This window comes from Thamnophis elegans, chromosome 13, assembly GCF_009769535.1.
Source record: "Thamnophis elegans isolate rThaEle1 chromosome 13, rThaEle1.pri, whole genome shotgun sequence".
Lineage (NCBI taxonomy): Eukaryota > Metazoa > Chordata > Lepidosauria > Squamata > Colubridae > Thamnophis > Thamnophis elegans.
In genome coordinates, this window is record NC_045553.1 from 1773681 (window position 1) to 1790537 (window position 16857).

The 16857-nt window shown below is 45.0% G+C and overlaps 1 protein-coding gene across 1 annotated transcript; it reads left to right on the plus strand.

Moving 5' to 3' along the window:
• Window positions 1-320: 320 nt before the first annotated feature.
• On the plus strand, window positions 321-13517 carry MORN3 (MORN repeat containing 3). The gene is made up of 6 exons (XM_032229839.1): window positions 321-699; window positions 3698-3847; window positions 4729-4886; window positions 7338-7497; window positions 9487-9671; window positions 13266-13517. The coding sequence occupies exons 1-6, from the start codon at window positions 609-611 to the stop codon at window positions 13362-13364; spliced, it is 843 nt and encodes a 280-aa protein (XP_032085730.1). The 5' UTR covers window positions 321-608; the 3' UTR covers window positions 13365-13517.
• The last annotated feature ends 3340 nt before the right edge of the window (window positions 13518-16857 follow it).

The following is a 16857-nucleotide window of genomic DNA, read 5'->3' on the forward strand; positions in this document are numbered from 1 at the left end:
AGGAAGAGGAAAGAAGGAAAGGAATAGAGGGAAGGGAAGGGAAAGGAAAGGAAAATGAACCCGAAAGAAGGAAAGGAGAAGAGAGAAGAGGAAGAAAGGCAAATCAAAACGGAAAGGAGGAGAGGGGAAAGAAAGAAAGAAAATGGAAAGAAGGAATGGAAAAAAAGAAAAGAAAGGAAAATGAAACGGAAAGGAGGGAGGGAGAGGGGAGGAGAGGAAGAAAGGCAGGGGAGGAACAGGAAACTGAAGCGAAGGAAGGAAGGAAGGGAAAGGAAAGAAAAAACAAAACAGAAGGAAAAGAGGGGAGAGGAAGAAAGCGAAGGGAAATTATCTGCAGCCACCAGGTGGGAGGGTTCCACATATGCTCTCTTGAACTGGGAAGGGCTTGGAAGATTTCCCCCTTTTGGCTTGCAACTCCATCGCCCAGGTTGAAACTCCGAGCCCCCCATCTCTTCCTTGAGCCCCTGTGGCCCTTGGGAAGCTGCCATTCGTCGGAAAGACCTCTGGAGGGCAGGAAACCTCCAGGATTTGACTGCCTTGTGGCTCCGCTGCGTTGCTATGGCAAATTGCCTTGCCACACAAACTCCCAGCATCTCAGCAGAGCTTAGATGACCTCACCAGGGCCCCGCGGTCCCACTGGGACAGACCCACTCAATGCCCTGGATCGGAGCCCCCTGAGCTTACAATGGCAGGTCCAAGGTGGGCCTCCATTTATATTATCTTTCTTTCTTTCTTTCCGCGTCTTTTCCTCTTGTTCTTTCTTTGTTTGCAAAAATCCCTAAAGCTTCCTCTGGTGGATTTCTAACGGGAAGGACGTGGCAATTGAAGAGACAGCGATGGGGAGGGGGGCAGAGGAAAGAGAAGTTGGGAAGAGACAGCCAGTGGGGGCCACGTGCTATGAAAGAGGGGGATAGAGTTTTTAATTCTCCATTTATTTATTGCATTTATTCCTTCATTTCTGTCGTGTTTACATAGTGTGTATTGGAGGTGGTGACCCTTGGAAAGTTGTATGCAATGACATATCATTTTGGTGTATGCCGATTAGGGTATACGCAAAGCAGGGGTGGGTTCCTGCCAGTTCTAACCTCTTCTACAAATCTACAGTGCCGTTTAGAACCGGTTCCAGCTCCCTCCCCCCCAACCCATCCGCCCATCATCAAGATGAAGAGCGAGAGGAGGAATTCTGGGAGTTGAAGTCCACAAGTCTTAAAGCTGTCAACTTTGAACACCCCTGGGTTTTTTTTTCCTAAAGGGTTAGGGGCGCAAGGGTCTTGTAACTTGACAGCTTTAAGACATCTGAACCAGTTCCCAGAATTCCCCAGCCATGTAGACTTCAACTTCCAGAATTCCCATCATCTGGACTTCAACTCCCAGAATTCCCCAGCCATGCGGACTTAAATTCCCAGAATTCTCCAGCCATCTGGACTTCAATTCCCAGATTTCCCCCGCCATGCGGACTTCAACTCCTAGAATTTCCTGGCTGGGGAATTCTGGGAATTGAAGTCCACGTATCTTCAAATTGCCCAGGTTGAGAAAGACTGGTCTAGTCTAGGGTGATGAGATCTTCTTGGTCCCATCTAGGGCCCCACATCAATAGAGAAGGCATAGCTTGGGGCGGGGGGCTTCCTGAGGTTCTGAAGAGCCCCCCCAAGAGTCTGGAAGGAAGCCATGGAAGGGGCATGAAGGATGGGCTGAGGGGGGCTCTGCCTGGCTGGGCTCCCTCTCCCTGCGAGAGAGAAAGAGAGAGTCCCATGGAAGGTGGGTTTCCTCAGCCTCATCAGCATCCATCCAGGTGTGCTTGAACTGGGAGATGCAGGCAGGGCTGGCCGGAGATCTCCAGGGAGATCAGTGCCTCATCATAAGGGCAGCTTCTTGATGTCGTGATGACCTCAGGAGCCCGGCCAGGATCCCTCAGCCCTGCTCCGCGGAAGGGCCACACCAGCAGGGCTGCTTCGGGGACGGTGGCGAGAAGGGAGGAGCAGCAGAAGGAACATCCCCCTCGGAATCACCTCCGCTCCCAGGTGCTAAGAACAGAAACAGGTGCCTGGCAGGTAAAGCTCTCGCTTTTGAGGGCGCGGAGATGCTGACCTCCAACCAGAGTCACAGATAGGGGCCAAGCGATTGGCTTGACGAGGTGGGGCTCGGCGGGTTGGCCCCGTAGCTGGGCATCGCGGTTTAATCAACCAAGGCTGATGAGGGCGGGATGCCCGTCCAGCCGAAGGGGGGCACCTTTCAGCTCCCCTGGAGGAAGAGCCCAGAGCAGGTGGGAATCAGGGCAGGTGACACTATTGAAACTTCCATCGGAAATTATCTTGGCCAAATGCGGCCACCAGAAGCCCCTGGCGATGGGTTATAGGGGGCACCCTTTCCCGCAGGTGGTGTGGTCATGGCTGCCTATGGGTAATTGACAAGAACTCTGCGCATGTTCAGAAGTGGTCTTGTTCCCCTCTGATCGGCGAACCGTGGCAGAAGCTGCTCCGTATGAGAAGCCTTTCGGTTTTTCCAAGCATGCCTCTCTCCTCATTAAGACTGCAGTGACTTTTTTCTTTTCTTTTTTCCCCCTTCCTTCCTTTCCTACATATCCTTTTTTTCTTTCCTTTCTTTCCTTCCTCTTTTCTTCCTTCCTTTTCCTTCCATCTTCCACTTTCTTCTTTCCTTTCCTTCCTTCCTTCCTGTCTTTTCTTCCTTCCTTCCCTTTCTTTCCTTCTTTCTCTTCCTTCCTTTCCTTTTTTCTTTCTTTCGCTCTTCCTTCTTTCCTTTCTCTCTCTCTTTCTTCCTTCCTTTTCCTTCCATCTTCCACTTTCTCTTTCTTCTTTCCTTCCTTCCCTTTCTCTTTCTTTTTCCTTCTTTCTCTTCCTTTCCTTTTTTCTTTCTTTCTCTCTTCCTTTCTTTCTCTTTTCTTCCTTCCTTTTCCTTCCATCTTCCACTTTCTCTTTCTTCTTTCCTTTCCTTCCTTCCTGTCTTTTCTTCCTTCCTTCCCTTTCTCTTTCCTTCTTTCTCTTCCTTTCTTTTTTCTTTCTTTCTCTTCCTTCCTTCCTTTCTCTCTTTTCTTCCTTCCTTTTCCTTCCATCTTTCACTTTCTTCTTTCCTTTCCTTCCTTCCTGTCTTTTCTTCCTTCCTTCCCTTTCTCTTTCTTTTTCCTTCGTTCTCTTCCTTCCTTTCCTTTTTTTCTTTCTCCCTTCCTTCCTTCCTTTCGCTTTCTCTCTTTTCTTCCTTCCTTTTCCTTCCAACTTCCACTTTCTTTCTTCTTTCCTTTCTTTCCTTCCTGTATTTTCTTCCTTCCTTCCTTCCCTTTCTTTCCTTCTTTCTCTTCCTTCCTTTCCTTCTTTTTTCTTCCTTTCTCTCTTCCTTCCTTCCTTCCTTCCTCTTTCTCTCTCTTTTCTTCCTTCCTTCCTTGACTCCCCTTTCTCATTTCAACTCCATTTAGGGGCGCTCAGCCCTCCAATCTGATTGCCAGCCCCACATTACCTCTCCTCTTGCTTTTTTTCTTAAGAGTCTTTACGTCACCTTCCCTTTTCGTCTTCCCTTTTTATTATGCTGTAAGTTTGTCCAGAGGGGCTGTAACGGTGAGGTGGGCAGCACATAGATTTAATAAAATAAACCACGCATCAATTCAGGGCTGGGGCCTTCACCTCCGGACTCCAGGCGATGGCTCCCTCTTTCCCTCTCTCCCCACCCCTTCTTTTCTTGGCTCCAGACGAGATGCCCTTCGTGAAATACCCCCGAAGAGTTGAACCCCTTTGGTACGAATGGGATCGGAAGGCGCAGAAGTGCGGGTTGAGGCACACGGTTTACGCCGTCAACGGAGACCGCTACGTTGGGGAATGGCTGGACAACGTCAAACACGGTAAAACGGGGAGGGCAGCTGCCCCTGTTGGGACTTATGGCTGCCGTCCACCCCGTGAAAAGAGTAAGGGTCTACATTTAGGCAAGAAAAACGAAATGCACAGGTACAGCACAGGTGGTACCTTGCTCAATAGTAGTCACTGTGAGAGGGATCTTGGAGTCCTAGTGGACAATCGTTTAAATAGGAGCCAGCCGTGTGCAGCAGCTGCCAAAAAAGCCAACACAGTTCTAGGCTGCATCAACAGAGGGAGAGAATCAAGACCACGTGAAGGGTTGATACCACTTTATAAGGCCACACTTGGAATATTTGCATCCAGTTTTGGTCGCCATGATGTAGAAAAGATGCTGAGACTCTGGAAAGAGTGCAGAGAAGAGCAAGAAAGAGGATTAGGGGACTGGAGACTAAAACATACGAAGAACGGTTGCAGGAACTGGGCATGTCTAGTTTAAGAGAAAAAAGAAGGACCAGGGGAGACATGATAGCAGTCTTCCAATATCTCAGGGGTTGCCACAAAGAAGAGGGAGTCAAACTATTCTCCAAGGCACCTGAGTGTAGAACAAGAAGCAATGGGTGGAAACTAATCAAGGAGAGAAGCAACTTAGAACTAAGAAGAAATTAATTTCCTGACAGTTAATCAATCAGTGGAACAGAAATTGCCTCCAGAGGTTGTGAATGCCCCAACACTGGAAGTCTTTAAGAAGATGCTGGATAGCCATTTGTCTGAAACAGTGTAGGGTTTCCTGCCTAGGCAGCGGGTTGGACTAGAAGACCTCCAAGGTCCCTTCCAACTCTGCTATTGTATTGTATCTCGCCTGCAATTTTGTTAACTAACTTCCTTTTTTTCTTTTTTCTTTTTTTTGGCCTTGTGTGAATCTTGGCAGGCAAAGGAACACAAATATGGAAAAAATCCGGAGCCATCTACAGCGGGGACTGGAAATTTGGAAAACGGGACGGCTTCGGAACTTACAGTCTTCCAGACCCCGTGACAAAAGATTATAAGAAAGTATATTCCGGCTGGTGGAAAAACGACAAAATGTGGGTGAGTTTATTTATATTGTTTTTAATTGGGCCAAGGTTTTGCTTTGAGAGTGTGTGTTTGTGTGTGTGTGTGTGGAGTGTGACAGGAGAGTGGAATTATTTCCCTGGATAGCCACAGGCGTTTTAGAATAACTAGGTGGAGGAAACCATAGTTGGTTATTTAGAAAATGGGATTTTATCAATCGTTTGTCTGATGTTCTACCTCGGTTTATTTCTAGCTTCTTTGAGTGCCCGTTCCAAATATCAAAGTTAGAAACGAGACTGGAAAAAATGGTTCGATTATATACAAAATAAATATGGGACTAAGAAATTCCAGATAGCTTATGATTAAGATCAGGAATGATATAAATTGTTTAAAGTTTGTCTAGCAAGGAGGAGCTAAGTTCAATTTAAAGACGTTATCAATTTTGTATTCTTTTTTCAAATATATTTTAGACTGTTTTTGTTAAAGATTTATACCGTATATGGGTTCTGGGAAGTCAGGGGAGGGAAGGCTGGGGGATGGGTTGGGGGGGGGAAGGATGAATATTAGGCTTGACGAGGGGTGTTAGATTTTAATGTAATATGATTGCACATGTATACTGTCTTCTCTTATTTTTTCTTTAAAACTAGGATATGTTAAGTATATTGATATGGAAGCATAAATACCATCAACATAGAATGGAGTTTGCTTAGAAGCTGAAATACACCAATGAGAGGAAGAGTGGGAAACAGAAGGGAGAAGAAAGATAGGAAGAGAGGGATAGGAGAGACGAAGAGTGGGAAACAGAGGAGAGAAGAAAGATGGGAAGAGAGGGATAGGAGAGAGGGTAAGGGGGCAAGATGAGGAGGATAAGGAGGAGTGGAATGTAGAGAAAGGAGAAGGAGAAAGGAAGGGGAAGTAGAGTAGAAAAGGATGATGGAGGGAAGAAAGGAGGTAGGAGGGAGGTAGAAGAAAGAGGTGTATGGAGAGCAGAAGAGCTAATAATGGGTTTTTATCTTTCTGGGCGTTGATGACAAGAGGAACTGATGTAATTATTACTTAATACAATAGGATATTGGCTATGTAATAGTATACATGTGATTATATGTTATGAAAATGGAAAATAAAAAAAGTATATCCAAATATCGTCAAAGTTAGCTGTTTCCAAAAAATAAAAAAGGGACAAACTAGGAATGCTGTTCCTCACTTGCAAGACCGACAAATCATGGTTTAAAAAAAACTATGGTTTAACACGTGAAGCAAACTCTAGAAGAACTGCTTCTAAGTAGAAAGCCTGGACTTCAACTCCCAGAATTCCCTAGCTAGCGTGAATGCCTCTTAAAGCAGGGATATCCAATCTTGCCAACTTTTAAGACTGGTGGACTTCAACTCCCAGAATTCCCTAGTTAGTCATGGCTACCTGGGGAATTCTGGGAGTTGAAGTCCACCAGTCTTAAAAGTTGCAAGATCGGACTCCACCCCAGGATAAATAGTTTTGCACAAAGCGTTAAGTGTTTGAACTGAGCAACTGGTAGAGACTAACCCTCACCCAGGGGTCAGCAACCCATGGCTCCACAAGGGGGTCTTTCATCCCTCTGCTGCGGCTCCCTGTCGCTCAAAATATGCGCCAATGTGCGACACCTGACTGTTCTGACCCCCTCCTCCGTCCAGTAACAAATGCCGAGACAAGTTTAACTGGAATGTACTTTAATAGCAAGACCAAAACCTCGGTGGCCGAAAGCCAAGCATAACAAACAGATAAAGACCTTGGCAGCAACTCAGACAAACCTTGGCAGTAATCCAGCCTGCCAAGTTAGTTACAAAAGTTCTCTTTAGTCGATGCGTTGACTTCTGCAAGAGGGCCTTGTGCATAAGCAGTCTTTTTTATAGTCTGGAGAGGAGCCTAATGACCACCAACTGAGCACAATTACCTCCTGTAATTGCATAATTGTTCCTGACGCTAGTAGCTCTTCGATGGCGTGCATCCAGGAACAACTCACTGCTGGCTTCTGGCTCACTCTCCCTTGTCTCCTCCCCACTGGTCCAAGGCTCAGGCGCCTCCTGGTGGCCAACCAGCCTCTCTGCGCCCTGCTCAGAGTCGGAACCCTGTCCAGGATCCTCCACATCCTCCAGAGCCGACTCCTCGGGCCTCTCGCTGTCGGAGTCTGGTGGCAGCTCCAACGGCACCTGCTGGGCCACAACACCTGACTGCAGGCCATTTATTGAGCTTTTCAATCCCCGGTAGGCCAACCGTGGATAAATCCAAGAAAAGGAAAATTTCGAAAGAAAACAGAATGTTTAATTTCTTTGGGAAATGAGTCCAAATGGCTCTTTGAGTCTTTAAGGTTGCTGACCCCTAACCCTAATCCTAACCCTAACCCTTTCTGGATCGGATTTAACCATGATCGATCCCCCTCCTGTGTCGTTCCACACCCGAAAAGAGTCAGCTATACGGCCATTCCCCTCATCCGGATTCTTTCACGCTTCCAGGGCTACGGAGTTAAGTTCTACTCCGAGGGAGAGTACTACGAGGGCGAATGGGCCTGGGGGAAGAGACACGGCTGGGGGAGGATGTACTACAAAGACGGCGCCATCTACGAAGGCCAGTGGTCCGAAGACAAGCCCGGCGGTCAAGGGATGTTCCGATGTAGTAAGTCCCCCCACCTTGGCTGCGCCAACGGCCAGTTTCTAATTGTATGCGAGAAAGACTTTGGGAGCCAAAGGAATAGTTAGATAGACTGCACAGCAACGGTCGTAAGCGTGAAACGGTTTGCCAAGCATTTGGATTATTGGTCACCTGACCATGGGAATGGGATGCTGGAAAGGTCGTAAGTGTGCAAACCGGTCGTTAAGTCCCGTTTTTCAGTCCCATTGCAACATTGAACGGTTAAGTGGAGAACGCCTGTAATTCACGGGGTTGTGGCGAAGATAAAGAGATGGCCAGAAACACCAAGGATATTGATGGGAAGAGGAGAAGGCTGAAGCCTCATTTTTTAAAATATCGTTTTACGTTTTAATAAATGGGGATAGCAGCATCAGGAGCTTAATTGGGATTCGGGAAGGGGGTCTTTTAGGGGGGGGAGGAATGGGGTTCATCCCATTGGCCCCTCAGCTCTTGGCGCCAAGTTTAATTTCTAAAAGAAAAAACCCCTTTGCCCAGTTTTATAAAATTCTGGAGTGGAGCCCTTTGCTAAAAAGTTGCCATGGTGTAGAAAAGATGTGGAGACTCTAGAAAGAGTGCAGAGAAGAGCAACAAAGAGGATGAGGGGACTGGAGGCTAAAACATATGAAGAACGGTTGCAGGAACTGGATATGTCTAGTTTAATAGAAAGAAGGACCAGGGGAGACATGATAGCAGTGTTCCAATATCTCAGGGGTTGCCCCAAAGAAGAGGGAGTCAAGCTGTTCTCCAAGGCACCTGAGGGTAGAACAAGAAGCAATGGGTGGAAACTAATCAAGGAGAGAAGCAACTTAGAAATGAGGAGAAATTTCCTGACAGTTAGAACAATTAATCAGTGGAACAGCTTGCCTCCAGAGGTTGTGAATGCCCCAACACTGGAAGTCTTTAAGAAAATGTTGGATAAACCATTTGTCTGAAGTGGTGTAGGGTTTCCTGCCCAGGCAAGGGGTTGGACTAGAAGACCTCCAAGGTCCCCTTCCAACTCTGTTAAATTAAATTAAACCTGAAGCGTTTCAACCTTTCTCAAGGTTTTGCCAAAGGCGTTCTGAAATGGAGCGCCTCTTTTATCGCCTCCACTGGATTTTTCCTTAGGCTAAAATTAGCCCGCGGGGTTTAATTTTATCGGCCTTGGCAGTTCCCGATGCCCTCCAGGCTGCCAGTGGTGGGAGTCACGGGGTTGGCAAGTCTCCTGTTGGGGATTATGATGAAAGACCATCTTGGCTACAGGCTCGCAACCTGACACTGGCTAGTTAATGCAAGTTTGACTTACTTCACTGTTACAGAAAGGCCAGAAGAGGGGAGAGGCAGCACCCCGATCCGATTTTCTCGCAATAAAATCCATTCTCCTGCACCCAAATCTGGGCAAATCTCCTTTACTTCCCTCCCAGGGCAGTTGATTAACCTACCATTCTTATAAACCCAGTTTGGTGTTGTGTTTTGGGTTCTTAAACAACTTTACCTTTAAGAACCTCTGCAAGAAAAGAGGAAAGGATTATTATTATTATTTTTAAATTCGGCATTGACAAGTTCACTGTTCGGTCAATTGCAAAAAGGCAGCTTGGCTCGGAGCAGCTTAAATCCTGCGAACTCTAACACTGTTGAACAGCAACATCTGCCTATGGGAAGGACTCAGGAAGTGGATGAAAATGCCAAATCCGGTCTCCACATCTGGCTGGCTGCGCAGTGAGCCACAGTGATGAAGAGAGTTAAATGTATTCTACCTCTTAAAAATGGGGACGGGGTGGGAGATTTCCCTCAACCAAGGCTATTTTTTGCCTTCGATATTAAGTTTTTGGCCATCCAAACGATAATTTCTGGCATTTCTTGGTTCCGTCCACAACCTAAATTTTTTAAAAAAGGGATTTTTTGGAGGTCAATCACGAAAACCAACTTTTTCTTTTCTCCTTTTTCAAATGAAAACACGCCCCCTTCTCTCTCTCTCTCTCTCTCCCGTCACAGAAGATGAAAACCGCTACGAGGGTTCATGGAAGGACGGAAAGAAACACGGTCCGGGAAAGTATATCTATCTAGATACCGGGCAGCTCTACGAAGGCTATTGGGTGGCAGACATCCCAAAGTGTGGCACCATGATCGATTTCGGCCGGGACGAAGCGCCGATGCCCACTCAATATCCCATCCCCAAGGTAAATCTCAGTCCGGGTGAGTCCTGTTTCCAGAGATGCTTCGTCCTATGAGTTTTGGTCTTCAGGTTAAAGCAATGTTCCTCAACCTTGGCCGCTTTTAACATGGGTGGGCTTCCCATAATTCCCCAGCCAGCCATGCTTAGAACTTAGCTAAGAAATCCTTGCCAATAAGTTAATTCATAAACTGTGTCTGATCTAGGCTTCCCCAAAAAGCATGAAGAAGATCCCTGGTCAAGAGCCAAGGTGGCGCAGTGGTTAAATGCAGCACTGCAGGCTACTGCTAGATCAGCAGGTCAGCGGTTCAAATCTCACCGGCTCAGGGTTGACTCAGCCTTCCATCCTTCCGAGGTGGGTAAAATGAGGACCCAGATTGTTGGGGGCGATATGCTGACTCTCTGTAAACCGCTTAGAGAGGCCTGATAGGCCTATGAAGCGGTATATAAGTCTACTGCTATTGCTATTGGTCCCGGCAAAAACCCCTTTATGAAACGAATGTGAATTCCTCTCCTTCACATCCAGCCAAGGCCTGGCAAACAGCCTTTCAAAGGAGTATTTATGACCACGGACCTTATCTAGCTTGGAAAGCTGCCATGTCAATATTTTCCCAATGAGGTTCTGTGCAAGGAAAGGCTACAGAGTCTCTGAGGTTCACGGACAGATCTTCACACTCCCGAAACGAATGGACAAATTGTTTCCTACGAACATTTTCTAGCCACATTTGTTAAGTGAATCACTCCAGTTGTTAAATTAGTAACACGGTTGTTAAGTGAATCTGGGCTGCAAACGAATCAAATTAAAAAATGAATATATATATATATTTATCAGCACAAATACAACATATATATATATATATATATATATATATATATATATATACATACACATACATACATACATACACACACACACACACACACACACACACATATATATATATATATATATATATATATATTTAGTGTCACAACCCCTGGTAAGCCCCAATTATGGGAGGAAGCTAACTGCTTCCATTATCTGTCAATCGGCTCGTCACAAGAGTCCATCACGACAGAAACCCAATATTTTTACTGTTCCCTTTGAGTTGAGTTTGAGTTTGAGTTTATTGGGATTTATATGCCGCCCTTTTCCCTGAGGGGACTCAGGGCGGCTTACAACCACAGGGGAGGGGGGTGCAAGGTCAAAAACAAACAATATGTGCACAAAAAAAATAATAATAAAACACAACTTTCATTCAGCAATCAGACACTCGGGCGGGTAATTGGAACCTATCCCCAGGCCTGCTGGGAGAGCCAGATCTTGAGGGCTGCGCGGAAGGTCTGGATAGTGGTGAGGGTACGGATCTCCATGGGGAGCTCGTTCCACAGGGTCGGGGCAGCAACAGAAAAGGCCCTCCTCCGTGTGGTCGCCAGCCGACATTGACTGGCAGATGGGATTCGGAGGAGGCCCAATCTGTGCGATCTAATTGGACGATTTAGGGAGATAATCGGCAGAAGGCGGTCTCTCAAATACCCAGATCCACTACCATGGAGTGCTTTAAAGATGGTCATCAATATCCTGAAGCGCACCCGGAGACCAACAGGTAGCCAGTGCAGCTCGCGGAGGACAGGTGTAACGTGGGCGAACCGCGGTGCGCCCACTATCACTCGCGCGGCTGCATTTTGGACTAGCTGTAGTCGCCGGATGCACCTCAGGGGCAACCCCATGTAGAGCCCATTGCAGTATTCCAGTCTAGAGATCACAAGGGCTCGAGTGACTGTTGTGAGAGCCCCCCGGTCTAGGTAGGGCCGCAACTGGCGGACCAGGCGAACCTGGGCAAATGCCCCCCTGGTCACAGCCGACAGCTGGTGATCAAAAGTCAGCTGTGGGTCCAGGAGGACTCCTAAGTTGCGGACCCTATCTGAGGGGTATAAAATTTGACCCCCCAGCCTAAGCGTTGGTATATTAGCCAAATTATTGGGGGGGAAACACAACAGCCACTCGGTCTTATCCGGGTTGAGTACCAGTTTGTTAGCACTCATCCAGTTTTTAACGGCCTCCAAACCCTGGTTCATCACGTCCACCGCTTCATTGAGTTGGCACGGGGCGGACAGATACAATTGCGTATCGTCCGCATATTGATGGTATTTTATCCCGTGCCTCCGAATGATCTCGCCCAGCGGTTTCATGTATATGTTAAATAGTAGGGGGGATAGGACCGAACCCTGAGGTACCCCACATGTTAGGGGCCTCAGGGACGATCTCTGCCCCCCGACCAACACCGACTGCGACCTGTCCGAGAGGTAGGAGGAGAACCACCGCAGAACAGTGCCTCCCACTCCCACCTCCCGCAGTCGTCGCAGAAGGATACCATGGTCGATGGTATCGAAAGCCGCTGAGAGGTCAAGGAGAACCAGGATGGACGCATAGCCTCCATCTCTGGCCCTCCAGAGATCATCGGTCAATGCGACCAAAGCGGTTTCTGTGCTGTAACCAGGTCTGAAGCCGGACTGGAAGGGGTCAAGATAACTAGCTTCCTCCAAGGCCCGTTGAAGCTGAAAGGCCACCACCTTCTCGACAACCTTCCCGATAAAGGGAAGGTTGGAGACAGGACGAAAGTTGTTTAAGATGGCTGGATCTAACGATGGTTTCTTCAGGAAGGGGTCTCACCACCGCCGTTTTAAGTACGGCGGGGAAGTGCCCCTCCCGAAGGGAGGCGGTGACAACCGCTTGGATCCAGCCATGTGTCACCTCCCTGCTGTTAGCCACCAGCCAGGAGGGACACGGGTCCAAAATACAAGTGGAGGCACTTACAGCTCGAATGGCTGTTATATTTGTGTTTTATTTGTGGTGATAAATAAATAAATAAATAAATAAAGGGAGACTAGTATAGATCTATTTCAAGCTATTTAGCTCTCATCAACTAGCCATACCCTTACTGGGATTCAACCTGTGCTTGAAATAGATCTATACTAGTCTCCCTTTATTTATTTATCAGCACAAATAAAACACACACACACACACACAAACACACACACACATATATATATGCCAAATACTACTCACTCATCACTAAATCTCCAGAACTGTAAAGCCTACAAACTTGAAATTTAGCACATATGTTTCTCTTGGTGTCTAGGTGCTCGCTAAGAAAGGATTTTTCAAAATGACCATCAGGGAATTAGTACTTCTTATACAGTAATTAACATGGTCTGATGCTAAGGCGTTCTACTCCCCCTCCCCACCTGAAAAGAACTCTGTTCCAACTGCCAGTTGCCTCACATTCCGTTACCTCAGTTCAAACTGGCAGACGTTCCACTCCTTCCCTCAGGAGAGGTCCGGGGCTCCTTACAGTACTAAACGTCGATACCACACCAAAATGTCTACGCCTTCCATCTACGGAACCGCTTCCGGACTCAAGGCGGTGGGAACGATATTCCCTTACGTGTTTCAGTCACCGATCACCACTGAGCCATCGGATTGTGAACTGAATTTCTCCTGCGTAATTTTGTCGCAAAGCACGGGTATCCAGCTAGTAAATAAATATGGTAGTTTTATCAGCAGAAACTAGTCATTTTAGTTTGGATCAGCTAAATGCTTTTTTGTTTTTGTTTCCAGGTCGAACTGGCGGATGCAGACGGAGTCTTAGAAGAAGCTGTTCTGATCTTACAGAATGCCGAAATATTAACGTCGCAGCCCCAGAAAGAACGGGGATGACTTTAATCCTGCGGACATTTCTCCAGTCAAAGTTGCTTTTTAACGGAAAGGTCTCTTTGATGGATGCCATTCCTTGGAATATATTATCCTAGCTCTCTTTTGGCGTTTTCCTTGGTTCCCCCCACCCCACCCCACCCCTGTAGGCGGGGTAGTTTAGCTGCTGAAACGGCGGGATGGATAGGAGACCAAGCAGAGATGCTGGGACCTGGAAGGTCCCTGGATCGATTATGACCGTAAAGGAATGCGGACGGTCGCCCACTTATGACCTTTGGAAGTAGAATTTCCATGGTTAAGTGATTCGCGCCTGATCTCCTGATCTCTTTTGCCACGGTAGTGAAATGAACCACCGCAGCCGTTAACTGAATCATGCGGTCGTTAAGGGAAACCTGGCTTTCCCCATCGATGTTGCTCACCGGAAGCTGGCTGGGATGCTCCTAAATTGGGATCACGTGACCCTGGGGATGGTGCAACCATTAAAAATACCTGTCGGTTGCCAAGCAGCTGAATTTTGATTGCATGGGGAATGCTGCAATGGTCATAAGTTTTGAGGACCGGTCGTAAGTCCCTTCCCCCCAGCAGCATTGTAAAAGCTGCTTAAGTTTGACATATATTGCAAGCCACCATTTCAAGAGCCTTTAAAAAAAAAACATTGGGACTTGTATTATTATTATTAGGCCAGCCAACCTCAAGTTTATCACTATTAGAAAATCATACTCTGTGTGGGTGCAAAAAAACTCCCCCGAGATTAAAATCCATCCAGCCAAAATGTGACATTCTGCTTGAGTGAAAACCCGTTAGCAACCTCTGTAGCGACGCTAAATATTTTGCTTCGGTTTTCCCCCCCTGACGGTTCAAAATCAGCAGTCGAAAACCGGGAGGGGGTGGGGGAGGTGGGGGAAGGACGACACGCTTTCCCGAAAACAGAGGAAAAAGTTCACCTACAAAGCAGATAAGTTCAACTGGAAAAACAATTTTCATTTCCCTACTTTCATTTCTAGTCATCTGGGCATTTGATGAGCAGATGCTTACCGTCTTCAAAGAAATGTGATTTTAAAAAATGCACGCACTTCGCCCCCAGTTCAAATGATGTTCAGGACAGAATCCTCTTTCAACTCACTGTGTTAGTTTTTGCAAAAACAAACAAACTAGTTTCGTGTTCGTTTTTGCAAAAAGCTAGTTTTGCAAAAAAATGCAGGAGGGGGCTGATAGGACCGCTCAACATTGTCCTAGCAAATTTTGCCCAGGCACAATAATAATAATAATAATGGAGTTACGATTATAAAGTTTACAGAAAAGGACTGGGGTGGCACGATAGCAATATTCCAATATCTCAGGGGTTGCCACAAAGAAGAGGGGAGTCAAACTATTCTCCAAAACATCTGAAGGCAGAGCGAGAAGAAATGGATGGAAACTTTTATCAAGCAGAGAAGCAACGTGGAATTAAGATGAAATTTCCTGACAGTGAGAATAATTAACCAGTGGCACAACCTGCCTCCAGGTGTGGGTGCTTCAAGGCTGAAATGGTCGAGGGACTCCTGCTTGGGCAAGGGGTTGGACTAAGACCTCCAAGGTCCCTTCCAGCTCTGATTAACTGGGGGCTCCTTGGTGCTCTCTGAGCTTGGCTGTTTTCTTACAGGCATTTCATTACCTGACAAGGTAACACCATCAGTGCTAGAAGGGAGTGGGGTTTGTGGTGTGGAGTGCTTCAGTGCTCTTCCAAATAATCTCTGCCAAAAGCAGTGTTTCTCAGCCACTTTAAAAAGAGTACATTTCAATTCCCAGAATCCCCCCAGGCAGCGCATCTCCTAAGTTCCTTTTTCTCAACCTGACTCACATGATTTTTTTCCTAATTTTTAAGCCACTATTCAGTTAGTAGTTAAGCGTTTGTGTATGTGTGTGTAAGAAAAGTTTGTATAATTGGGAAGTGTTTTCCTTTCCTAAAACATTTCTGAGGATGCCCCCTAAAGAATAAGATAGGTGGCCAAAAGTATTTTATAAAGGCAACAGTGGCTTCAAAGAACACAATTGTGAGTGCACGCAATGGAGTACAAATGGTGTTTTCCTATGGGAACACACCCTGAAATAGCTCTCCAATTTAAACACGCCCGCATTCCAGAGGGCCAGAGCCTCATTAAGGAGCCTGCAAGAATTTTTTTTTTAAACCTACCATGTTTTGACACCAGGAGTCCCTAAAATAAAAAAAAATGGAGCCACGAAACAAATTGAATTAATAATAATAATAATAATAGTAATAATAATAATATGTGTGTACGTATGTGTATGTATGTATGTATATATATATATATATATATATATATATATATATATATATATATATACATACATATATATATATATTTATCAGCACAAATACAACTATATATATATATATATATGTGTGTGTGTGTGTATATATGTATATATGTAAGTATATGAGTGTGTGTGTGCATATATATATATATATATATATATATATATATATATTGTTTATCAGCACAAATGCAACATATATATACACATACATACATACATAGATGATAGAAGATAAATAGATAGATGATTGATATAGAAAGATATATAGAAATAGAGATAGATAGATAGATAGATAGATAGATAGATAGATAGATAGATAGATATAGATATATATATATAGATAGAAATAGAGATAGATAGATAGAAATAGAAATATAGATAGAAATAGATAGATAGAAATAGAAATATAGATAGAAATAGAGATAGATAGATAGAAATAGAAATATAGATAGAAATATAGATAGAAATAGAAATATAGATAGAATATAGATAGAAATATAGATAGATAGAAATAGAAATATAGATAGAAATATAGATAGAAATATAGATAGATAGATAGATAAAGATAGATATAGAGATATAGAGATTAGAGATATAGATGGATGGATGGATAGAGATAGATAGATAAATAGATATAGATAGATAGAAATAGAGATAGATAGATAGATAGATAGATAGATAGATAGATAGATAGATAGATAGATAGATAGATAGATATAATAGATAGATAGATATGTAGATTTTCACTGGTGGAGTTATGCTGGTCTTGTTGTATTCTGGTCTTTTCTTACACAGGAAAAGACCTGAATACAACAAGACCAGCATATATATTTATATAAAAAATTGGAAAATATAGGTAGAAAATAATTAGGCTAAAATGGGAAACGGAAATAATGGAAATAAAATGTAATATGAAATATAGATAGATAGATAGATAGATAGATAGATAGATAGATAGATAGATAGGGAGGGAGGGAGGGAGAGAGAGAAAATCTTAAAGGAGGGAAACGGGATAACACTCTTGTTTACTAAAGAATTTTAAATATGTATCAAAAAATTTAAAAAAAATTTTTAAAAAAGAAATAAGCCCGATTCACGGCAAGGGAAGTGGGGGACCCGGAGAATGGTGGGCGCTGGGCAGCACTCCCAGATGTTGCTATTCCACAACGTGACGAGAACA